General features: G+C 45.2%; 1 protein-coding gene across 1 annotated transcript in view; it reads right to left on the minus strand.

Annotated features, from left to right (window-relative positions):
* The window catches only part of KIAA0825 (KIAA0825 ortholog), a 143748-nt gene that overhangs the window by 35415 nt on the left and 86143 nt on the right, over positions 1-22190 (minus strand). Inside the window, exons 10-12 of the mRNA XM_054397995.1 lie at positions 21042-21224; positions 9690-9800; positions 3825-3964 (exon numbers count right to left, since the gene is read on the minus strand). Coding sequence (XP_054253970.1) covers positions 3825-3964; positions 9690-9800; positions 21042-21224 — 434 coding nt within the window. The remainder of the gene's footprint in view (positions 1-3824; positions 3965-9689; positions 9801-21041; positions 21225-22190) is intronic.

Raw genomic sequence — 22190 nt, forward strand, 5'->3', positions numbered from 1 at the left:
GTGGCCAAGAGAGCCAATGGGATCCTGGGGTGCAGCAAGAAAGGTGTCCAGCAGGGCTAGGGAAGTTCTTCTGCCTCTCTACTCTGCCCTGCTCAGACCACCCCTGCAATCCTGTGTCCAGTTTGGGACTCCCCAGTTCCAGAGAGACAGAGACCTGCTGGAGAGAGTCCAAGGGAGAGCCAGGAGGATGATTTGGGGACTTGAGCATCTCCCCTGGGAAGAGAGACTGAGAGCCCTGGGGCTGTTTAGTGTGGAGAAGAGAAGGCTGAGAGGGATCTGATCAATGTCTATCAATAGCTGAGGGGTGGGTGTCAAGGGGAGGGGGCCAGGCTCTTTTGGGTGGTTTCCAGTGCTAAGCCAAGGAGCAATAGGTTCAAAGTTGAACAGAGAAGATTTCAGCTCAACAGGAGGAGAAACTTCTTGACAGTGAGGGTGACAGAGCCCTGGAGCAGGCTGCCCAGGGGGGTTGTGGAGTCTCCTTCTCTGGAGCCTTTCCAAACCCACCTGGATGCATTCCTGTGCAGACTGCCCTGAGTGATCCTGCTCTGGCAGGGGGTTGGACCTGATGATCTCTGAAGGTCCCTTCCAACTTCTAACATTCTGTGACTCTGTGATCTCCAGTGATGGAGACTCCACTGGATTCTGTTTTGGGCCCCTCACTCCAAAAAGGATATGGAGGGACTGGAGTGAGTCCAGGCCAACAAAGCTGGTGAAGAGCCTTGAGAACAGGGCTGGTGAGGAGCAGCTGAGAGACCTGGGGTTGGTCAGTCTGGAGGTGACGAGTCTGTGGGGAGACCTCATTGCTCTCTACATCTTCCTGAAAGGAGCTTGGAGTCAAGTGAGGTTGTTTACCTCTTCTTCTATCCAACCAGTAGAAGAATGACAGCCTTGAGTTGCACCATGAGAGGCTTAGTTTGGAAAAAATTCTTCACTGAAAGGTTCAGCCATGTAACAGGCTGCCCAAAGTGTTCAAAAACCTTGTAGGTGTGGTGCTGATGGATGTGGTTTAGTGGTGGGTTTGTCAGGGCTGGGATAAGGGTTGGACTTGGTCATCTTGTGGGTATTTCCCAACCTTTATAATTATTTTCTATTCCAACCCCCCAAAAAAATTGTTGTAATTACAAAAAAGCACCTGGATATAAGCAACTCTTTATAGAAAATATTTGCCTTGTGGCCTGGTTTTTAAAGGGAATGTGAAAGTCTGAGTGTAAAATAGAACAAAATGTGAAAAAGGCTTAGTTTGGACAGAAGGAGCAATTTCTTTGCTGCAAGAGTGGTCAGGCACTGGCACAGGCTGCCAGGGAGGTGGTGGAGTCACCATCTCTGGAGGTGTTCAAGAAACCTGTAGCCATGGCACATGGGGACATGGTTTGATGGCCATGGTGGTGTTGGGTTGAAGGTTGGACTTGATAATCTTAAAGGTCTTTCCCAACCCAAGCAATTCCATGATTCAACGATCACAAGAAGATTATGTCAAACAGGTGATCACAACATTTGCCTCACTGCTGTGATCATTTGATCTGAAAGCCACAAAAAGGAAAGGTGAGATACAGTTTGTGGCTTCAAACACAGTATTAGCAGAATGAAAAGTAAACCTTATAGAACCATTCTGCTATTTGTTCTACTTTCACAGCACCATTAACTAGAGTATTAACACAAAGAAGCATAAAATTGTGCTTCTGGAATGCCTACAGTGACTAACAGATAATAACTTAAAACCCCTAAGAAGCTTTTCCCTGTGCAAACATCATTTTGGGAAGTGATCTTTCAGACTAGTAATCCATACTTGCAAAAGGCTGTGCAAAACAGGGGTGGCATCAAAGCTCTGTAAAGTTCAAACTCACTTTGACTTCTTTACAGCCAATTTGATCAAATTGTAGTCTGCTTTTGAAACTATGAACACTCAGACTGACTGCAAAACATTCTCATTAAAAAAAAAAAAAAAAGCAGTGATTTCTCTGTCTTTTTTACTCATCCAGAAGTGTCCTGCTGATAGCTGGATGGCTACTGACACCCCCCAAAAAGTGGTCAGCAGCCTTGCTTCAGTACTGAAGCAGTTGAAAACAGATTTGTGGACTATGGTGGTTTTTAAGGCTCTGCCTTTAATTTCTTTTCACAGAGTTTGAGCAGAAAAGTAAAAGAATGTAAATCAATCACAATTGGATGTAAGAGAGAAAAAAAGTGATTATTAATCTAAACACTTCCACTGGGGAGAGAGAAATCTTTAAGATTCAGTTCTCCAAACAAAGTTCAGTCTGTCTGGTGTCTTTCTGCTGGGCAGTCTAGCAGGGTGCTTCTGTGTTTCTCTTCTGGCTTAGTTTCAGAGATAACAGTGTGCAAGTGCACACTGACCTTGAAATGCTGAGTTTTAACAACCTCTCTGCTTCTTGTCTTTCCTTCCTTTTGCCAGGGCTGTCTGGAGAAGGGAGGGAAGGAGGAGGCAGAGGGACAGCTTTCCTGGCTTTGGCCAGGAGGGCTTTGTGCTGTTTCTGTTAATTGTACATATCTGTAAATATTGTAAATACTGTATATTTCTAATGGCAGGAAAGCAAAAGCCTAAGCATAAGCAAAGCCAAAGCCTACTACTGTGTTACACAGTCAGCTTACATACTTTTCTAATACAGAGCTGTCACATCCCAGTTGGCTATCCTTTCACTGACATGGGTCCAAGCAAAGCATACAATAGGTTAATACTGACAAAAAAGCTTCACAACATATCCACAGAATCAGTCAGGGTTGGAAGGGACCACAAGGATCATCTAGTTCCAAGGGAGAATCACCTCCCTTGACCTGCTGGCCACACTTCTCCTGATGCAGCCCAGGCTCTGCTTGGCTTTCTGGGCTGCAAGAGCACATTGACAGCTCCTGGTGAGCTTCTCCTCCCCCAGCACCCCCAAGTCCCTCTCCTCAGGGCTGCTTTCCAGCCAGTCCCTGCCCAGCCTGGATTTGTGCTTGGCATTGCCTCCACCCAGCTGCAGGACCCTGCCCTTGGTCTTGTTGAACCTCCTGAGGTTGGCTTGTGCCCAGCTCTCCAGCCTGACCAGGTCCCTCTGGATGGATCCCTTCCCTCCAGCCTGTCCAGGTGCCTCTGGATGGATCCCTTCCCTCCAGCTGTCTGCTGCACCACACAGCTTGGTGTCATCAGCAAACTTGCTGAGGGTGCGCTCAATGCCTCTGTCCATGGCACCAACAAAGATGTTGAACAAGCCTGGTCCCAGGACTGATCCCTGAGGGACTCTGCTTGTCCCTGGCCTGCACTGGGACATGGAGCCATTGACAGCCACTCTTTGGGTGCAGCCATCAAGCCAGTTCTTTATCCATCTGGTGGTCCCCCCATCAAACCCATGTGTCACCAGTTTGGAGACCAGGCTGTGGTGTGGGACAGTGTGGAAGGCTTTGCTCAAGTCCAGGTCAATGCCATCAGTTGCTCTCCCCTCATCTATTAATGTTGTCACCTGTTCATAGAAGGCCACCAGGTTTGTCAGGCAGGATTTGCCCTTGGTGAAGCCATGCTGACTGTACCCAATCACCTCTTCACTATTCTTCACTATTCTTCTGTCTCAACTGGTCAAACTCTGCCTAGTCTTTCTCTTCAGTTACTAGGTGTTTACACTTCCCAACCCAAAGACAAAACACAGCCTTCTCAAAAGTTGTTCAATGGTTGCTGTATTCCTACATCTATTTGTGTATATTAATTGCATTCCATTGTAGACTGCAGTTTTTGCTTGTAAACACATTTGCTTCTGAGCTGACCTAGCCTGGTGGTGTTAATGTGGGAGGGAAATTTCAGCCCACCACAGTGGACTGACGGCAAAAACACTTACTTGAACCTCTCAGCAGGATTTTCACCAAGAGGCAGTCATGAAGCAGCAAAGTTTCCAAGAGCAGGTTCAGATTACAGTAGGGCTGGGACAGGAGCAGTTTCAGCTGACCCTGGGCTGCCATTTCTCTGGCTGATGGAGTCCTTTCAAGAACATAGGATAAAGACAGAATAATGCAGTTAATTTATCTATGAAATTAATATCCTTAAAGTGCAGATGTAATGCTAACTCCCTTAAATGTCAATTCCTCCCAGATTACTCTGCAAAGGCTTTCATGCTTGCTTACTTTCAGGCAGCTCAGGGAAGGAATTACATTTAATCTCAACTAGCTAAAAGCAAATTAACATTTGGTGGTTTGCCAGAGTTAGAACTGATACAAAGGAACCTCACTTATCTCTTTCATGGAGCTATGTTTGCCTTGTTCTACCAGGCAAAAAGATTTGTGGTTTGGGTTCTGTTTGTTTGTTTGTTTTTTTCTTTAGGTCTGTGTGCTTGAATGAATTTAAGGCTATCATTCTTTAGTTCCCTGTTGCATTAATTGTTTAGTAAGAGCTCTGAAGTGTCCTTGATGAAGTATATGAAGCTCTTAATTAACCAACAGAGAGAATGCCCAAAGGGGCTGCAAGACTCCACGTGGGTTTGACCAATCCTTACAGGTCCTGAAAAATGCACCTGAAATATTAGGCAGGTTGGATAATTGCTTTGCCAGCTAGAAGAACTGAGTAAGCATGGTACCAATTCATTAGCTTTTAAGAAGACTGCAGTTTGATTTCTCTTGGTGGCTCCCATGTGTTGCAAAAGTTTAGGTTTCTGAACAAAACATATTGCAAGGGCTTCCTCTGAACTCAGCCAACAACCCAACACCAGCTGCTGAACTCAGGTTGGAATAATAAAATTATAAAGTAATAATAAACTCTTACCAAATAACCTTGCCATTTTATTTGTAATTTCCTGTAATCTGCCTGTGCTACCTACCCTTGACTAGTGGGGCAGAACTAAAATGAGTTCATGTGGCTCTTCTAATGGGGAACTTCTCTGTTATGCTGCATGCTCCTGCAGCCATCAGACTCCCAACTGCTTGTGTGCATGCATCAAATAAAGCAGAGATAACTGAACACAAGCTGTGCTGTTGAGCCAAGGCTGCTCTATGGACAATACACCCAGCACAAACCTGGAAATGGAAATGCCAGCTGATACCCTCCTCTAGTTTAAACCCCCATGTGTATGTAATACTTCTGCTCCCAGAAATGTTGGTATGTCTGATATCTTGCAGGGCAGCCTTGAAGTAACTGAGGAAATAGCCTCAAGTTGCAACAGGGGAGGCTTAGTTTGGAAATGAAAAGAAAATTCTTCCCTGGAAGGGTTCTCAACTACTGCAATAGGCTTCCTAGGGAGGTGCTTGAATCCCCATCCCTGTAGGTGTTTCAAAGATGTGGGACAGGGTTTAGTTGGACTGGATGATCTTAAAACTCTTTTACAACCAAAATGATTCTATTCTATGATTCCGTGACTCTAGGAAACAAAGCTTCCAAAATCCCAATTCCCAGCAGGGTCTTTACTTTTACTTCTAACACTAAAGTAAATACCTGTGAGCTGCTCAGCAATGTATGTGGCCTGAAAACTTATGTATAGATTTCCGATTTTCCTCTGGTACATTTTAGATAATTGTAGAATGGCTCAGGTTGGAAGGACCTCAGAGATTATCTCCTCCAACCCTCCCACCATGCCCAGGGACACCTCTCAACTACACTCAGCTGCTCAAAGCTTCATCCAGCCAGGGTCTGAACATCCCCAAGGAAAAGGCATCCACAGCCCCACTGGGCAGCCTGTTCCAGAGTCTCACAACCCTCATATTAGAGAACTTCTTCCTCAGCTGCAGTCTAATCCTCCTCTGCCTCAGCTTCAAACCATTGTCCCTTGTCCTGTCTCTAGACACCTTCAGGAAAAGTTCCTCTGCAGCCTTCCTGCAGGATCCCTTTGGTTGCTAGAAGGCAGCTCCAAGGTCTACATAGAGTCTTCTCTTCTCCAGGCTGAGCAGCTGCCTAACAATTATATACTGGATTCTGATAGTATTTATCAAAAATATACACAAATACGGTTCTTATATAAAAAAACCCCACAAGTATAGTATTTATCAAAAAAATACACAAATACAGTATTTATAAAAAAATACAAGTATAGTATTTATCAAAAATATACATAGATCCACTTTAAAATCCTGGTAGAACTTTCAGCCAGAGTCAAGTTTTTCATAATCAAAACACATATTGCATTTAAACTTTCAGCATTAGAGCACTGTTCTTAATAGTAGTATCTTAATTCCTGTAAGTTCAAGTTTAGTTATACACATATAGATAAACTATAATACATGTTGAGAACTAATTAGTAGAGGGTAATTAAAGTTTAAATTAAAACAATTAGCCATATTCTCAGCTGGGGCTGTCAGCAAAGTCAAGACTTCACTAATTCAGTTAAAATGCATGGGCCACCTTAATTTTCTTCCCCCCTCCCCTTGAATGCCACATTTTCATATCTAATAAGGTCACTCATTGCCTTCCAGCTGTAAGAAAAGGGACAAGTTTGGTCACTTAAGATTGGAGAAGGCTAATATTTTTTTTTTAAACAAATGCCATTTTTAGAATAATCTGAGTGGGAATAAAACTTGTCTGTCATTGACCAGATGGGAAAGTTATCATGTTGTAACATACACCAGTTCTTGGCTCTTCCAGCCTCTTGCAAATTGAAATGTACAGTGGTGTGACTCACTTGTAGGAAAAATAAAATACAGCAGACATTCCCTACAGCCATGAAGCTAGCACCAAAAAAAAAAAAAACAAACCATGCACTGAGAAGTTTTGTAATGTGCATATGGAGAGGCATATGTTCTCCCATCCTTGTAGCTCAGCACCAGTGAAAATAAGACTAGCCTCATAAAAAGTGACAAAAGGTGAAGTACACATAAATATCACACATATAAATGTTCAGTTTTGTACAGTGAAAGAGAGGGGGGAAAAAAAAACCAACACCAAAACAACAACAACAAAAAACCCCTCCAAAAACCACAATCAAAACCCAACCGGAAAGTCTTCATTTGCAAATGGCATGATGGGAGGCTTGGCTGAGACACCTGAGGGCTGTGAGGCCATTCAGAGACTTGGACAGACTGACAGCTGGGCAGAGAGGAACCTAAGGAGGCTCAGCAAGGATGAGAGCAGAGTCCTGCAGCTGGGCAGGGAGAAGAAACTGCAGCAGGACAGGTTGGGAGGGGATCTGCTGGAGAGCAGCCCCAAGGAGAAGGAGCTGGGAGTGCTGGGGGGCAGCAAGTTCTGCATGGGGCAGAAATGTGCCCTGGGGGCCAAGGAGGCCAAGGGGGTCCTGGGGGGCATTCAGAGTGTGTCCAGTGCTGCCAGGGACCTTCTCCTCCTTCTTTCCTCTGCCCTGATGAGGCCACACATGGAATATTGCATCCAGCTCTGGGCTCCCCAGTTCAGGATGGACAGTAATCTGCTGGAGAGAGTCCAAGGGAGGTCTATGAGGATGCTGAAGGGCCTGGAGCACTGCCTGGGGAGGAGAGGCTGAGAGACCTGGGGCTGTTTAGTGTGGAGAGGAGAAGGCTGAGAGGTAAAACCCTAATATCTTCTAAACTGCTGAAAAGTTTTAATTACTCTTTCAAGCAGGGAAAAGGACACATTCTGCACTCAACTTTTTAATCATTTGGCATTTTGGGTTGGCCAGCCACACAACTTGGGACTCAGTCACAAGCATCTGGCACATCTGGCTCAGCAGGCATCATGGGAGGAGGTAACAGCAATCATGAGGAGGGAAGGCTGCAATGAGAAATCAGCATATTGGGCAAACTCACTGGGAAGACACTGTGAAGGACAAAGTACAAGGTCCTCTGTGTGCAAGGTAGCACAGAACACTGCTTATCAATAGGTCTCCACTGGTCACTGCTCCTATGATAACTTGTCCCTCCAATATTTAAAAATACTTCCTCAGCAAGCACAATAACAGCTGACAAAAGCAGCTTTTTGTGACAGTGGAGAGGGAGAATCTCTCAGGAAATCACTTCTGCAGAAGAGGAGGAGGTGAAGAGGTTAGGAGAGGATCCACAGTGGTGTGGGAGTGCTTCAGGTTCGAAATTAGAATGGGAATGACAGCACAGCTGGTAGCATATGTCTCATACGTAGCTTGTCATTATATGCAGTGACACAGAAAATGAAATGAAGCTTTTGCCTCTAATCATGCAGTAATCTCTCCCCAAAATCAACTAGGACCAAGCAGCACATTTTTCAACAAATTATTTATATCTCAAACCATTTCTTTTTTTTTTTTTTTTTTTTTTTGTTAATCTAGCCTTCATAAACAGAGGAACACATTCCTTATTTCCCCTTTTAATTACAAGTCTTTCAAAACAGCTACTGTGCTGAGCTATGTTATTGTCTAGAGCTATATACTCTTTAATTAAAGAAACCTCACAGACAAATCAAATATCAAACCTAATGAACAGACCACCAAAAAGCTGCACAGTGCTCTACTCTCAGTGTGACCTTTCTCACAGGCTCTGAAACTTTAAAGATTAGGGAAATCCACAATGATTTGGAAAAACAAAAAAAGTTTCTATGGGTTTTTCATCAGAATATTAATTAGACATTTATTCAGATAAACCCTTTTAAACTGTTGCAACAGTATTTGATTAATATTGACTCTACCTGGACTTGTGCAAAGTGTTTGACACTGTTCCTCATGACATCCTGGTCACCAAATGGGAAAAGCATGGACTTGAGGGGTGGCCACTGGCTGGATAAGGAATTGACTGGGAGGCTGTACTCAGAGAGCTGTTTTCAACAGCTCAAGGTGCCAGTGGAGCCCAGGGACAAGTGGTGTGCCTCAGGGGTGGGGACTGGGACCAGTGCTGTTTAACATCACTGTGTGTGACAGGGACAGTGGCACTGAGGCACCCTCAGCCAGTCTGCAGGTGACAGCAAGCTGTGTGGCCCTGCTGACACACTGGAGGGAAGGGATCCATCCAGAGGGACCTGGACAGGCTGCAGAGCTGGGGCCAAGCCAACCACATGGAATTCAACGAGGCTAAAATTCCCGAAGATGGGTCAGGGCCATCCCCAGCACCAGTCCAGGCTGGGGGAGGAGTGGCTGAGAGCAGGCTGCAGGAGAAGGCCTTGGGGGTGCCAGGTGCTGACAAAGTGCCCAGGAGCCAGCAATGGTCCCTGGCAGCCCAGAGCCAGCTGAGTGCTGAGCTGCATCCAGAGCAGGGAGAGAGCAGCACAAGGAGAGGATTCTGCCCTCTGCTCTGCTGTGCTCAGAGCCCACCTGCAGCACTGCCTCCAGCTCTGGGCCCCAGCACAGGAAGGATCTGGAGCTGCTGGAGAGGCTCCAGAGGAGGCCACCAAGACGAGCAGAGGCTGCAGAACCTCCCCTGTGGGACAGGCTGGGAGAGTTGGGGCTGTGCAGCCTGCAGAAGAGAAGGCTCCAGGGAGACCTCAGAGCAGCCTCCCAGCACCTGAAGGGCTGCAGGAGAGCTGGGGAGGGACTTGGGACAAGGGCTGGGAGTGGCAGGATGAGGGAGAATGGCTTTGAGCTGGGAGAGGGGAGATTGAGAGTGGAGAGGAGGAAGAAATTCTTTCCAGTGAGGGTGGAGAGACTGGCACAGGTTGCCCAGGGAGGCTGTGGCTGCCTCCTCCCTGGAGGTGTTTCAGGCCAGGCTGGATGAGACCTTGAGCATGGCAGTCCTTATCCATGGCAGGGGGCTGGAACTGAATGATCTTGAAGGTTCCCTTGCAACCCAAACTGTTCTATGACTCCATGAATCATGTGATGGCTTTAGAACAACCATCTTTTGATACTCACTTCAGTAAGGAAGGACAGGATGATGGTATGCAGAACAACCAGTGTGAGGGATGGTAAAAGACTTCTGAGAAATCCTGAGGAAGATGCTCATCAGAATTGTTCAGAAATGTCCTGGGGAAAACAAACAAAAAAACAAAAATAAAACCAAAATTAAAACAAAAAACAAACCAAAACCAAAACCAAAACCAAACAAACCACCAAATAATTCTGAGTTACCTGGAATACTGAAAATCTCTTTGGATTAATACATATACATATATACAGATGAGACAGAAAATCCCTTAAGATACATAATACTAATATATATGAATGTATACACATCTCATTGCATATCTATCTTATGTACTGCTAAAAATGTCATTGTGTAGCTTACTTTCACTCTGAAACTTGGTACCTAGCACTGCTAGTACTGGTAAAGTAGTTTCCTTTGTATTTTTTACCCCTAGGTAGCATATTTTCAAGTTTGAATATTAATATGAAGATTTCCTAATTAGGTTTTTAAAGTCTCTTTGAAAATCCACTGAATAAGCAAATAGATCTTCTCTTCCTGCATCATATTATCAGACTTTTATCATAATTTTAAGCACAATATAATTTTGAAATTATAATGGCTCTTTATTGAGCAACATGCCAGTACAAACAGACTTTGGATTAAACCAGAAGCTTGAATCAGAAGCTTTGGATCTTCAGTTTCTTGTGAGAAGTAGAATATTGGTTGGGCAAGGAAAAAAAAAAAACCTTTTCAAATGTAAGGACTGGTGAAGACAGTTTCATCTCACATCTGCATTACTTCTCTTACACAAAGGATGTGAGAGGCAAAAATACAGTGTGTCTGTAAGATAAAAAATCTTTTCTCTTGAACCACCAAAGATAAAATCACCTTTGCTCCTCTCCCAGACAACAGCTGCCCAGGGAGGGATGGTGGAAAGCCCCTCTGGAACGTCCAACAGAAGGTAAGGTTGCTGCCTGCTGGGCAGCTCTGCCCACTGCTGGCACCCCTGGCAGCCACACAGGCACAGGGGGACTGGGGGGTGGGCCAGGGGCAGCTGCCTTCAACTGAATAATAGACACTGAGCCTTAGCAGCTCAGACAGAGAGAGAAAAACTGAGAAAGAAAAACCATCCCCATGAACAGCCAGCCTGGAAGCAGCCCAGGAACCCTCTCTCCTCCAACACCACCACAGCAGCAAAGCTGTGCCCTAGGTTTTGCCTGCTGTAAGAGGAAAAGAAGAACTCCTGGAGAAGGGAGAGGACATCTTTGCTGAAGACACCATGTGCTGGAGGCTGCTCAGAGAGGGACTTGACTTTGGGATCACAGGCCAACAAGGATGACATCTCCTTCAAGCCAAAGGGGCAGCATCTTTCCTCAGACCTAACTCATTTTGGGCAGGGAGGGGGTGGGAAGGGTAATATAATATCTTTCTGCTTTTCTTCTCTATTTTTTTCCTCTCTCTCTTCTGTTCTGTCCACTTTATTCTAGTAATAAACAGCCTGGCTTTTGGTACTTGGCCTTGTTTGTGCCTTTAACTTCACAACACAGCAATGTTCAAAAAAGAACAGAGTCTCTCTCTCTCTCTCCCTCTGGACCAAGACAGTGTCCGATCCCCTGATAATAACAGTTAATTATATTAATAATATGATACAGCCATAAATACATCATTATAAGAACAAGTTTGAAGAATGTAACATTCTGCTGAGATTATTGTTTAGCAGTGATAAATAATGCACATGCTAGCATTTGTACAGTTCCCTCACCACCACAAGGATGCAGCAATGCGTGACAGGAATGGATGCCCCTTGGCCTCTTCACTTTTCAACTCTCATTTACACTGAATACAATTCCAGCAGTGAGGATACAATCTGTTACATCCACCCTCCATTAACCACAATCAATTATCACTTCTTTTGCACTTTCCTTTTCAACTTACTTGGCTGTGAGTTTTTCATCTTAATAACTTTCCTTCTCTGAAGCTTGTTTCTTTATGCATCATGGCTGGGATCTTCTAAGTTACATACAGAAGGAAACTACCTCCAAAAATGCCATTTTTGTACAGAACTCATTTATTTGCTTTGCTGTCTGTTGTGTTTCATTCTCACTCTTGAGTCAGCACCCTTTCTGTTGCAGCAAGAGTAGAAGGACATTTAAAAATGCTCAGGAAAAGCTATGAAGGCTGTCTCAGGACAGGGGAATCTTTTTGCAAGACATTAAAAAACCCACTGCCATGACATGGAAATGGGGAGAGTGGATCTAAACCCCTAAAACTGGAGATGGAATGGAAACCAATTGGAATACAGCCTTCAGGAATTCATACTCAACAAGACTCTGAGCAACCTGATCTAGGTGAAGACCTCACCTGGAGTACTGCATCCAGCTCTGGAGCCCCTAACACAGGAAGGACATGGACCTGATGGATCAGGACAAGAGGAAGGCACAAAAATGATGAGAGGGCTGGAGCAGCTCTGCTATGAGGACAGGCTGAGGGAGCTGGGGGTGTTCAGCCTGGAGAAGAGAAGGCTCCAGGGAGACCTTAGAACAGTCTGCCAGTACCTGAAGGGGGCTTAGAAACAGGCTGCAGGGGGACTGCTTGCAAAGGCCTGCAGTGACAGGACAAGAGGCAATGGTTTGCCATGAGAGATGAGCAGCTTTAGATTGGATGTTAGGAACAGGTTCTGCACCATGAAGGTGGTGGAACAATGGAACAGGCTGCACGGGGAAGTGGTTGAAGCCTCATCCCTGGAGATACTCAAGATGAGGCTGGACAAGGCTCTGGGCAACCTGATCTAGTGGAGGGTGTCCCTGCAGACTGCAGAGGGGGTTGGACTGGATGACCTTTGGAGGTCCCTTCCAACCCAAACTGTTCTATGATTCTATGATAAGACATCTATGCTTACTCCAGGGGTGTTGGATCATGTCCCTTTGAATCCAAAACATTGTGTGTTTCTATCACCTAAAAGGTAAAATCTCCTCTTTCATACAGGGTACACACCACAAACAGTATTTGTGTTTCGTTATTTAATTATTTAAAATTACTTTTAAACTCTTTTTTTTTTCCACGGCTGCCTGTAAGTAATTAGAAGTGCAGCTACATGGCTGTGAGGTCACTGTCTGCTCAAAAGAACCCAGATGAAAGAAGAGAATTACAATTCTGCACAAGAAAGACAGGCGTATAACTTCTGAATGCCTTCAAAAGATATGGTGCTCAAGGATACTGGCCCTGGTAGAGCTAGATCATGGTTGGACTTGATGATCTTAAAGGTCTTTTCCAACCACAGTGACTCTGTGATCCTGTGGTTTTACTAATCAAACAAAATTAGTAAGAATAATTTACTACAGGCTTCAAAATGATCCTAAGTAAGCAATACCTGAGCAGAAAGGATTAGCACTTAGTGAATTTGTGCTCTCTGTGAATTCATGAGAACCTGAAGGTTAAAATTTAAACTCAGGCTGTAATGTAGGTAAAGGGAAGGGAGAACTGGAAAGTAAATATTTTAAACAGAGTAATTCATAAATTATGAGAAAATTAAAAGGAAAAAAAGTATCTTATTGTCCCTCATCCTCTGAAATATTTTCCTTAATATAGCAAAGCAGAGAGCAAATTTTCCACAAGAAATGAGAACAGATTCAGAATATTGATAATAAATGAGAATAGATTCAGAAATGAGAATAGATTCAGTAATGAGAATAGATTCAGAAAAAAAGACCAAATTTTGTTTACTCTCAGTGTATGAATTTGGGCTAAAGCAGCTTGTTAGGTGTGGCTTCTGCCCTTGTCTCCCTCCTAAGGGCAAGCATAGACTTTTTGGACTCTCAGGTTTATGACAACACCTCTGCACAACCTTTTTAATTTGGGATGGAGATAATGTGAGTGCTTCAAAGATTGTTTAAATATTATAATAACTTCAAATACTAAAGAAAAAAAAAGGAACAACACCAAAAGAAAACCACCCCACTCTCAAGTGTCTAATATTACAATAATTCTGGTGCCAGCATTTCTCAGTGTCCACTGCTGGCTGTGTAATTCTTGCCAGGAAAACCCAGCTCTGTGCCAGACAGTTTAGTTCAACTACTCTTCTGACAGAAGTATAATAATAGCTACTAGGAAATTTGTTTTGACTACAAGTGATGTTAAAGCAGCTGCCTATAGTCTCAGAGCAGTGGATAGCATCTGTGAAAGCATTTAATACCACAGCAAGATTCCAAGTCACTGTAGTTCTATTCTTCAGCAGAGTATGACAAGGTGAGAATTGATCTTGCAAGCCTCAGTGCAGGTGTGAAAAAATGAGATGCCAACAAGATGCATCCTAATGGTATTTCCTTGTAGACTTCGAAGGATTTAGCTCTGTATAAGGAATAAACATGACTAAAAGGCAACTACATGAGTTGCAGCTCTCATGTGTTAAAATTCAGGGAGATATATCCAGGCTTTAAAACTGAATGACAGATATTTTTACCCTACAGACAGCAATTCTACCAACAGAATCTCTAAACTCTTCCCTCAGCATTCAAGCCATTCCTCTGATTTCTTGTGGAGAAAGAAAAACATAATAATTCCTAGTGTGAAAACAGAAAGATTGTCATCTCCTACTCAACACAAAAGAGTAAAGGTTAGAGGAAAAAAAAAAAATAAGGCAGGAGAATAGATCTGCTCCTCCAGCCTGAGCACCCTCCAGTCTCTACTCTCAAGTCATAACTGGGTCTGTGGTCCTGCACATTGCCAACCTGCTTCTCCTAGATCATTTGGTGCAGTCAAAATGAAGAACAGCACTGGATTCTCCTACAAAATCCACCAGCAGCACTGATACTGTTAGATCCACTGCACAAAAGGCATCTTCTTGGACTCAGTAACCAGCAATGATCTTGACAGTGACTTAGACTATGATGACTGGAAATTCTTAGGGATGAAAGCCAAGCAGAGCCTGGGCTGCATCAAGAGAAGTGTGGCCAGCAGGTCAAGGGAGGTGATTCTCCCCTTCTACTCCACTCTGGTGAGACCCCACCTGCAGCACTGCATCGAGTTCTGGAGCCTCTATGACAGGAAGGATCTGAAGGTGCTGGAAGGTGTCCAGAGAAGGGCCACAAGGATGAGCAGAGGGATAGAGCTTCTCTGTCATGAGGAGAGACTGAGAGAGTTGGGGCTGTTCAGTCTGGAGAGGAGAAGGCTCCCAGGAGATCTTCTTGTGGCCTTCCAGGATATCTTCTTGTGGCCTTCCAGGATCTGAAGAGGGCTACAAGAAAGCTGGGGAGGGACTTTTTAGGGTGTCAGGGAGTGATAGGAGAGGGGGTAATGGAGCAAAACTAGAAGTAGAGATTCAGATTGGATGCTAGGAAGAAGTTCTTCCCCATGAGGGTGGTGAGACACTGGCACAGGTTGCCCAGGGAGGCAGCAGAAGCCTCATCCCTGGAGGTTTTTACGGCCAGACTGGATGTGGTTCTGAGTAACCTGATGTAGTGTGAGGTGTCCCTGCCCATGGCAGGGGACTTGGGACTGGATGATCCCTTCCAACCCTAACAATCCTATGATTCTATGAAGTCCTCTTTTTTTTTTTTTTTCAGAAGTTTAGGTCAGCAGCAAGACAATAGCAACATCTGGCAGGTTTGGGCAGCACACTGTGGAAACTGCTGTCGCTCACCAGCTTCCTCAACCAGATGGAGAAAGGTGGGCACAGAGAACACATGTGTAGGACGTCTGGAGGTTGGCAATAACCTGGGGAAAGCAGGCATGGTAGTCATCACAACCAACAGCAGAGTGTCAAGTCATGGCACACAAAGCTCAGTGAGGTTCCTGCAACGGAATGATGATAACCTAGGCTGGGGACTAGGTGTTGGGAGTACCAACCCTGCCCAACACAAGCCTGGGGTGGATGGCCAGCAGGGGCTGGATGGGAGGCAATGTGCCTGGACACAACACAAACCACACACAGGGCTGCATGAGGAGGACTATGGCAAACTAACTAAAGATATTCACTTCATCTACTCGGCAAAAGCAGGAGGAAATGGGAAAGGACTAGGCTGCATCATCTGTGACATGAGGTTGAAGCATCTAGGCTCCTTTACTCTGATGAAGAGGTGGCTAAAGAGTCAAGTCATAAAACAGCAATCTACTTGTAGTCATGTCTGAGACACTGGCACAGGTTGCCCAGGGAGGCTGTGGCTGCCTCCTCCCTGGAGGTGTTCAAGGCCAGGTTGGATGAGGCCTTGAGCAACCTGGGCTGGTGGGAGGTGTCCCTTGCCCATGGCAGGGGGAAGCTGGGACTGGATGATCTTTAAGGTCCCTTCCAACCCAAACCACCCTGTGATGCTATGATTCTATGACTCCTCCTGGTGATATTCCTGCTTTGAATAGGACGTTGGACTAGATGGCATCCAGTAGTCCTTTCTAACCAGCACTTCTGTTTTGCTAAAGTGACTTCAGGAAGGGTAAAGAATGAAGGACAGGTGGGATGGTAAGGCTGGATGAGCAGCCTGGGCTCGTGGAAGGTGTCCCTGCCCATGGCAGAGAGGTTGAAGCTGGATGACCTTCAAGGTCCTTTCCAACCCAACCCATTCTATGACTATGAAGAGAAGAGTGAGTGTCACAAACTGATGACTCATAGGTGAATTTAGGAAGAGATCTAAGTAGCCTTGTCACACAGAAAAGAAACTCTTAAGGGACAGCAGAATGCACAATGTTTAATCACAAAATTGGAAGGAGAAATCATGTGCTAGAATTGCTTTATTAGATGTTAAGGGTATTATTAATTTTTTCAGCACCCCCTACTATTTTGTGGCTTTTCAACAACATAATAAAGAATCATGAATAATTTTAATTCCCTGGAAGCAACAGTTAATACAGCATCTTCAGCAAGCTGGAAAAGAGCCAGTCCTATTATTAGACAACCCCTGGAAAACAATGTTCTGTCATCACTGCTTTTATGATTACACAAAACTTTCCAGAGCAGTCTAAAGATTAATTTAAACCTAGCCCCTGCAGGGAAATCTTTTAGCACCAAAAGAGAGCATGATAGATTTAAAATATGAAAAAAAAAAGTCTTTATTTCCCTTCTAGTTAATTTCACTGAAGTTTTGAAAGACATAGAGCCAAGCTAACAGATGGAAATCTTGATTATACAGCTGTAATTGTACAAAGAACTGATGAAGGATTAGTATTCCTTCAAAATCATGCATAAATTCTGAACTTGTTACTGATAGACTCTTAGCATGATGAACTATGCAACTCACTAAATAATGGAGTTCACATAAAATTCAGTATATGAACTGGGCAGGCTGAGAGTTGAGGCAGAAGGGAACCTCATGGAGATCAAGCAGGGCAAGTGTAGGGTCCTGCACCTGGGGAGGAACAACCTCCTGCACCAGTACAAATCAGGGGCTGACCTGCTGGAGAGCAGCTCTACAGAGAAGGACCTGGGAGTGCTGCTGGACAAGAAGTTTGTCTTGAGCTAGCAATTTGCTTCTGTGGCCCAAGAAGGCCAGTGGTCTCCTGGGCTGAACCAGGAAGACTATGGTCAGCAGGTCAAGGGAGGCTCTTCCCCCCTACTCTGCCCTAGTGAGGATACATCTGGAGTACTGGGTCCAGTTCTGGGCTCCCCAGTTCAACAGAGATAATGAACTACTGGAGAGAGTCAAACAGAGGCTCAAAAGACGCTGAGGGGCCTGGAACATCCTTGTGATGAGCAGAAGCTGAGAGCCCTGGGGCTGTTGAGCCTGGAGAAGAGAAGACCCAGAGGGGACTGGTGCAGCAGACAGGCTGGAGGGAAGGAATCCATCCAGAGGGACCTGGACAGGCTGGAGAGGTGGGCACAAGCCAACCTCAGGAGGTTCAACAAGACCAAGGGCAAAGTCCTGCATCAGCTGGGTGGAGGCAATGCCAAGCACAAATCCAGGCTGGGCAGGGACTGGCTGGAAAGCAGCCCTGAGGAGAGGGACTTGGGGGTGCTGGGGGAGGAGAAGCTCACCAGGAGCTGTCAATGTGCACTTGCAGCCCAGAAAGCCAAGCAGAGCCTGGGCTGCATCAGGAGAAGTGTGGCCAGCAGGTCAAGGGAGGTGATTCTCCCTCTCTGCTCAGCTCTGCTGAGACCCCACCTGGAGTACTGCATCCAGTTCTGGAGCCTCTGTTACAAGAGGGATCTGGAAGTGCTGGAAGGTGTCCAGAGAAGGGCCACCAGGATGAGCAGAGGGCTGGAGCTGCTCTGCTATGAGGAGAGACTGAGAGAGTTGGGGCTGTTCAGTCTGGAGAAGAGAAGGCTCCCAGGAGACCTTCTTGTGGCCTTCCAGGATCTGAAGGGGACTCCAAGAAAGCTGGGGAGGGACTTTTTAGGCTATCAGGGAGTGATAGGACTGGGGGGAATGGAACAAAGCTGGAAGTGGGGAGATTGAGACTGGAAGTGAGGAAGAAGTTCTTCCCCATGAGAGTGGTGAGAGCCTGGAATGGGTTGTCCAGGGAGGTGGTTGAGGCTCCATCCCTGGAGGTGTTTGCAGCCAGGCTGGATGAGGCTCTGGCCAGCCTGATCTGGTGTGAGGTGTCCCTGGCCATGGCAGGGGGGTTGGAACTGGATGAGCCTTGTGGTCCCTTCCAACCCTGACTGATTCTGTGGTTCTATGATCTGAGCAATGTTCAGCAAGAGCTAAAGGAGATGTGGGGGGCAAGTGGTGCCCAGTGAAAGGACAAGAGGCAATGGGCACAAATTGGAACAACAGGAGAAATTTCTTTGGTGTGAGGGTGCTGGAGCCCTGGAGCAGGCTGCCCAGAAAGGTTGTGCAATCCCTTTCTCTGGGGAGATTCCTAACCCAGGTGGCTGTTGTGATCCTGGACAAGCTGCTGTGGGTGCCTTGCTTTACAGAATCACAGAACCAACCAGGTTGGAAAAGACCTCAGACATCATCAAGTCCAACCTAAAAGGGGACTATAACCTATAAGAACCTTAGCAGGGTGAGGGGATTGGACTGGAAACTGTTTCAAGAAGCTAACCTGGTACATCTGCTTTTACCTTTGTAATCTGGACACTGGGTGAGGTTACTTGGCAAATATTGACTGTACCAAAATATACAAGGTAGAAAAAGTTTTGATAACAGAGCCCCACAGGTGTTGAAAACAAATACTCTGAATACACAGCTCACCAAAAAATATCCCTTTTTCACTTATGCAAAACCATGCATTATCTCTCTAACTATGGCTTTCTTGTTTGGGTTTTTTTATTTTCTGTTAATGTTATTTTTCTAACTATATAACAGAATATGATTTTTTTTTGGGGGGGGGGGGGTATTATTCTTCTTAAATAAAGCTGCCAGATTTTGGTGATCACAGTATCACAGTATATCAGAGTTTGGAAGGGACCTCAAGAGATCATCAGGTCTAACCTTTTCAAAGATGATGGCAGGGGGATTGGACCTGATGATCTCTTGAGGTCCCTTCCAACCTCTGATATACTGTGAGACTGTGAACCCCCCTGCCAGAGCAGGATCACTGAGGGTAGTCTGCACAGGAATGCATCCAGGTGGGCTTTGAAAGGCTCCAGAGAAGGAGACTCCACAACCCCCTGGGCAGCCTGCTCCAGGGCTCTGTCACCCTCACTGTCAAGAAGTTTCTCCTCCTGTTGAGCTGAAATCTTCTCTGTTCAACTTTGAACCCATTGTTCCTTGGCTTATCCCTGGGAACCACCCAAAAGAGCCTGGCCCCCTCCCCTTGACACCCACCCCTCAGCTATTGATAGACATTGATCAGATCCCTCTCAGCCTTCTCTTCTCCAGACTAAACAGCCCCAGGGCTCTCAGGTTCTCTTCACAGGGGAGATGCTCAAGTCCCCAAATCATCCTCCTGGCTCTGCCTTGGACTCTCTCCAGCAGGTCTCTGTCTCTCTGAAACTGGGGAGCCCCAAACTGGACACAGGATTGCAGGGGTGATGATTTGCACTGTTTTGTAGTCAGTTAAAGGAGGTGCTACATCCTGTGCCCATCAACTTTCTGATCTCTAGAAAAGCAAATTAGGCTACTGAAATTCATATCCCTAAATATCCAATCCTATATGACCAAGCTGCTAATCTGTAGGATTTTCCCTGAAATACAAGAACATTCTGCCTCACTCTTTCCATGGGCACTGTGTTGTGAAATTTAGCAAGTTCTTAAGTTAGCAGAGATTTATTTGTTTAAAATCATTTCAGTACAGATAAATAACCTGCTTAAAGGTGATTTGGATGTGGTGCTTGGAGATATGGTTTAGGGATGAACCTTACAGGGTTAATGGTTGGACCTGGTGATCCTCAGAGTCTTTTCCAACCTGAATGTTTCTGTGAGTCTGTGATTCTGTTAAAATCTGCCCATACATGGCAAAAATTATTTAAAGAATATTAAATGCAATAGATCTACACCTTCCTCTTTGTACCACTGCTAGGACCTTGACTGCTCTTATTTAGAATAATACAAAAGCCTTTTGAATAGGATTTGGTATTCTCAGTTCTGGGGTTTTACAGAATCACAGAATAATATATTGCTATTGTTTTTATTTTATTGGTTGCTTTGTTTGTTTGTTTGTTTGTTTGTAATTTCTGATCTGACTTGGAATTGTCTCTTACACCAAATTTACAGAAGAATTCTTAGGATGAAAAAGCAATGAAAGGCTCAGGCCCAATTTCAGTGCAAGTGATGCATCCTTCAGTTTACAGCTAAGAGTCCTGAAAACATATTTTGATAAAGATGGGCATTTTATACCTTTTCTCTCCTAAACTACATTTAATAATTGTGGAGGCACCACTGGTCATGAAACCAGATCCTCATTTCAGTGAATTATCTTTAAATCCCAGTACTTACAGAACTATTATTGGATGACAGCTGAACATTATAATTTACCCGCAAGCTGAAGGTAGATAAATCTGAAACAGCAAGAATATGAACTTTTCCAGTTCCATGGGTGACTAAACCCTTGAAAAAAACTTAATCCAAAGCTTTTGCACCCTAGTGGGAAACGTTTTTAGACTGATAGGGATGTGTTTCCAACAAAATATGTCCTGACAATAGTAAACTGCAAATTTGGGACAGCAATCAGTAATGAAATCCTACTGATGTGTTACAGGGGAAAACCAAACCAAAGACTCACTATAGTTGAATCACCAGACAAAAAAAAAAAAAAATGAGCAGTGTAGGAGTCTGATCCAAAGCTAAAAAAATCTCAGCAGATGTAATTGGGCTTAAGGCACGACCATGAAGACAAGTTCAAGACCCAATCAAGAAACAAACATTATCAAAAGCTGTCCACAACATGCATTGCATTTTTACTTCCACACAATTATTCACCTTGTAGAGCTACCCATGCCAGCTCAGGTACCAATTTCACCTCAGACTGAATGTTTCTTTCATACTCACTCATGCAGAACATTCAGTGGTGAAGTTAGAACAGCCAGCACAGAGAGCAGACTGTTGCAGTGGCTATGGATTTTATATATCTTGAGAGCTCTGTCCTCATGAGGATTCAGAAACTCCTGCACAGAGCTGCAGACTGACCACAGCATATCTTCAGTGCACATCAAAATGGCAGCAATATCAATCCTGCAGGGATGAAAAGGGAAAACAACATCACTGAGGGCTGTATCCAAAGCAGTGTGACCAGCAGGATGAGGGAGGGGATTCTGCCCCTCTCCTCTGCTCTGGTGAGCCCTCACCTGCAGCACTGCCTCCAGTTCTGATGCCTCCAGCACAATAATCACAGAACCACAGAATGGTAGAGGTTGGAAGGGACCTCCAGAGATCATTGAGTCCAACCCCAGGACATGGAATTGTTGGAGTAGGTCCAGAGAAGACCAGCAAGATGATCAGAGGGCTACAGCACCCACCCTATGGGGACAGGCTGGGAGAGTTGGGGCTGTTCAGCCTGGAGAAGAGAAGGCTCCAGGGAGACCTTAGAGCAGCCTTACAGTATCTGAAAGGGCTCCAGGAGAGGTGGGGAGGGACTTCTGATGAGGGCTGGGAGTGACAGGAAGAGGGACAACAGCTTTGAGCTGGGAGAGGAGAGATGAGGAAGAAATTCTTTCCAGCGAGGGTGGGGAAACACTGGAAGAGGTTGCCCAGGGAGGTTGTGGCTGCCTCCTCCCTGGAGGTGTTCAAGGCCAGGTTGGATGAGGCTTTGAGTAACCTGAGCTGGTGGGAGGCATCCCTGCCCATGGCATTCCATTGTGGAATTTCCATGACATTTCTCCTTTTCATAACAAAACCTGAGATGAGAGCACACAACTCTTAGCTCACACAGAATGTATCTCTGCTGAGCTTCCATCATCTCCTACAAATGAGAAGCTCCCTAGTTTTCAACTTGCATGGCCACCATGGGCTGTATCTAAGAAAAGGAACATATTCGTATGGAAGGATATAGGAAGGATTCATATGGATGAAGAGACAGAGCAAACCCTCAAACAGATTACTGATGACACCAAACTGGGAGGAGTGGCTGACACCCCCTCAGGCTGTGCTGCCATCCAGTGTCACCTGGACAGGCTGCAGAGCTGGGCAGAGGGAACCTCA

The sequence above is a fragment of the Indicator indicator genome, chromosome Z, assembly GCF_027791375.1.
Source record: "Indicator indicator isolate 239-I01 chromosome Z, UM_Iind_1.1, whole genome shotgun sequence".
Lineage (NCBI taxonomy): Eukaryota > Metazoa > Chordata > Aves > Piciformes > Indicatoridae > Indicator > Indicator indicator.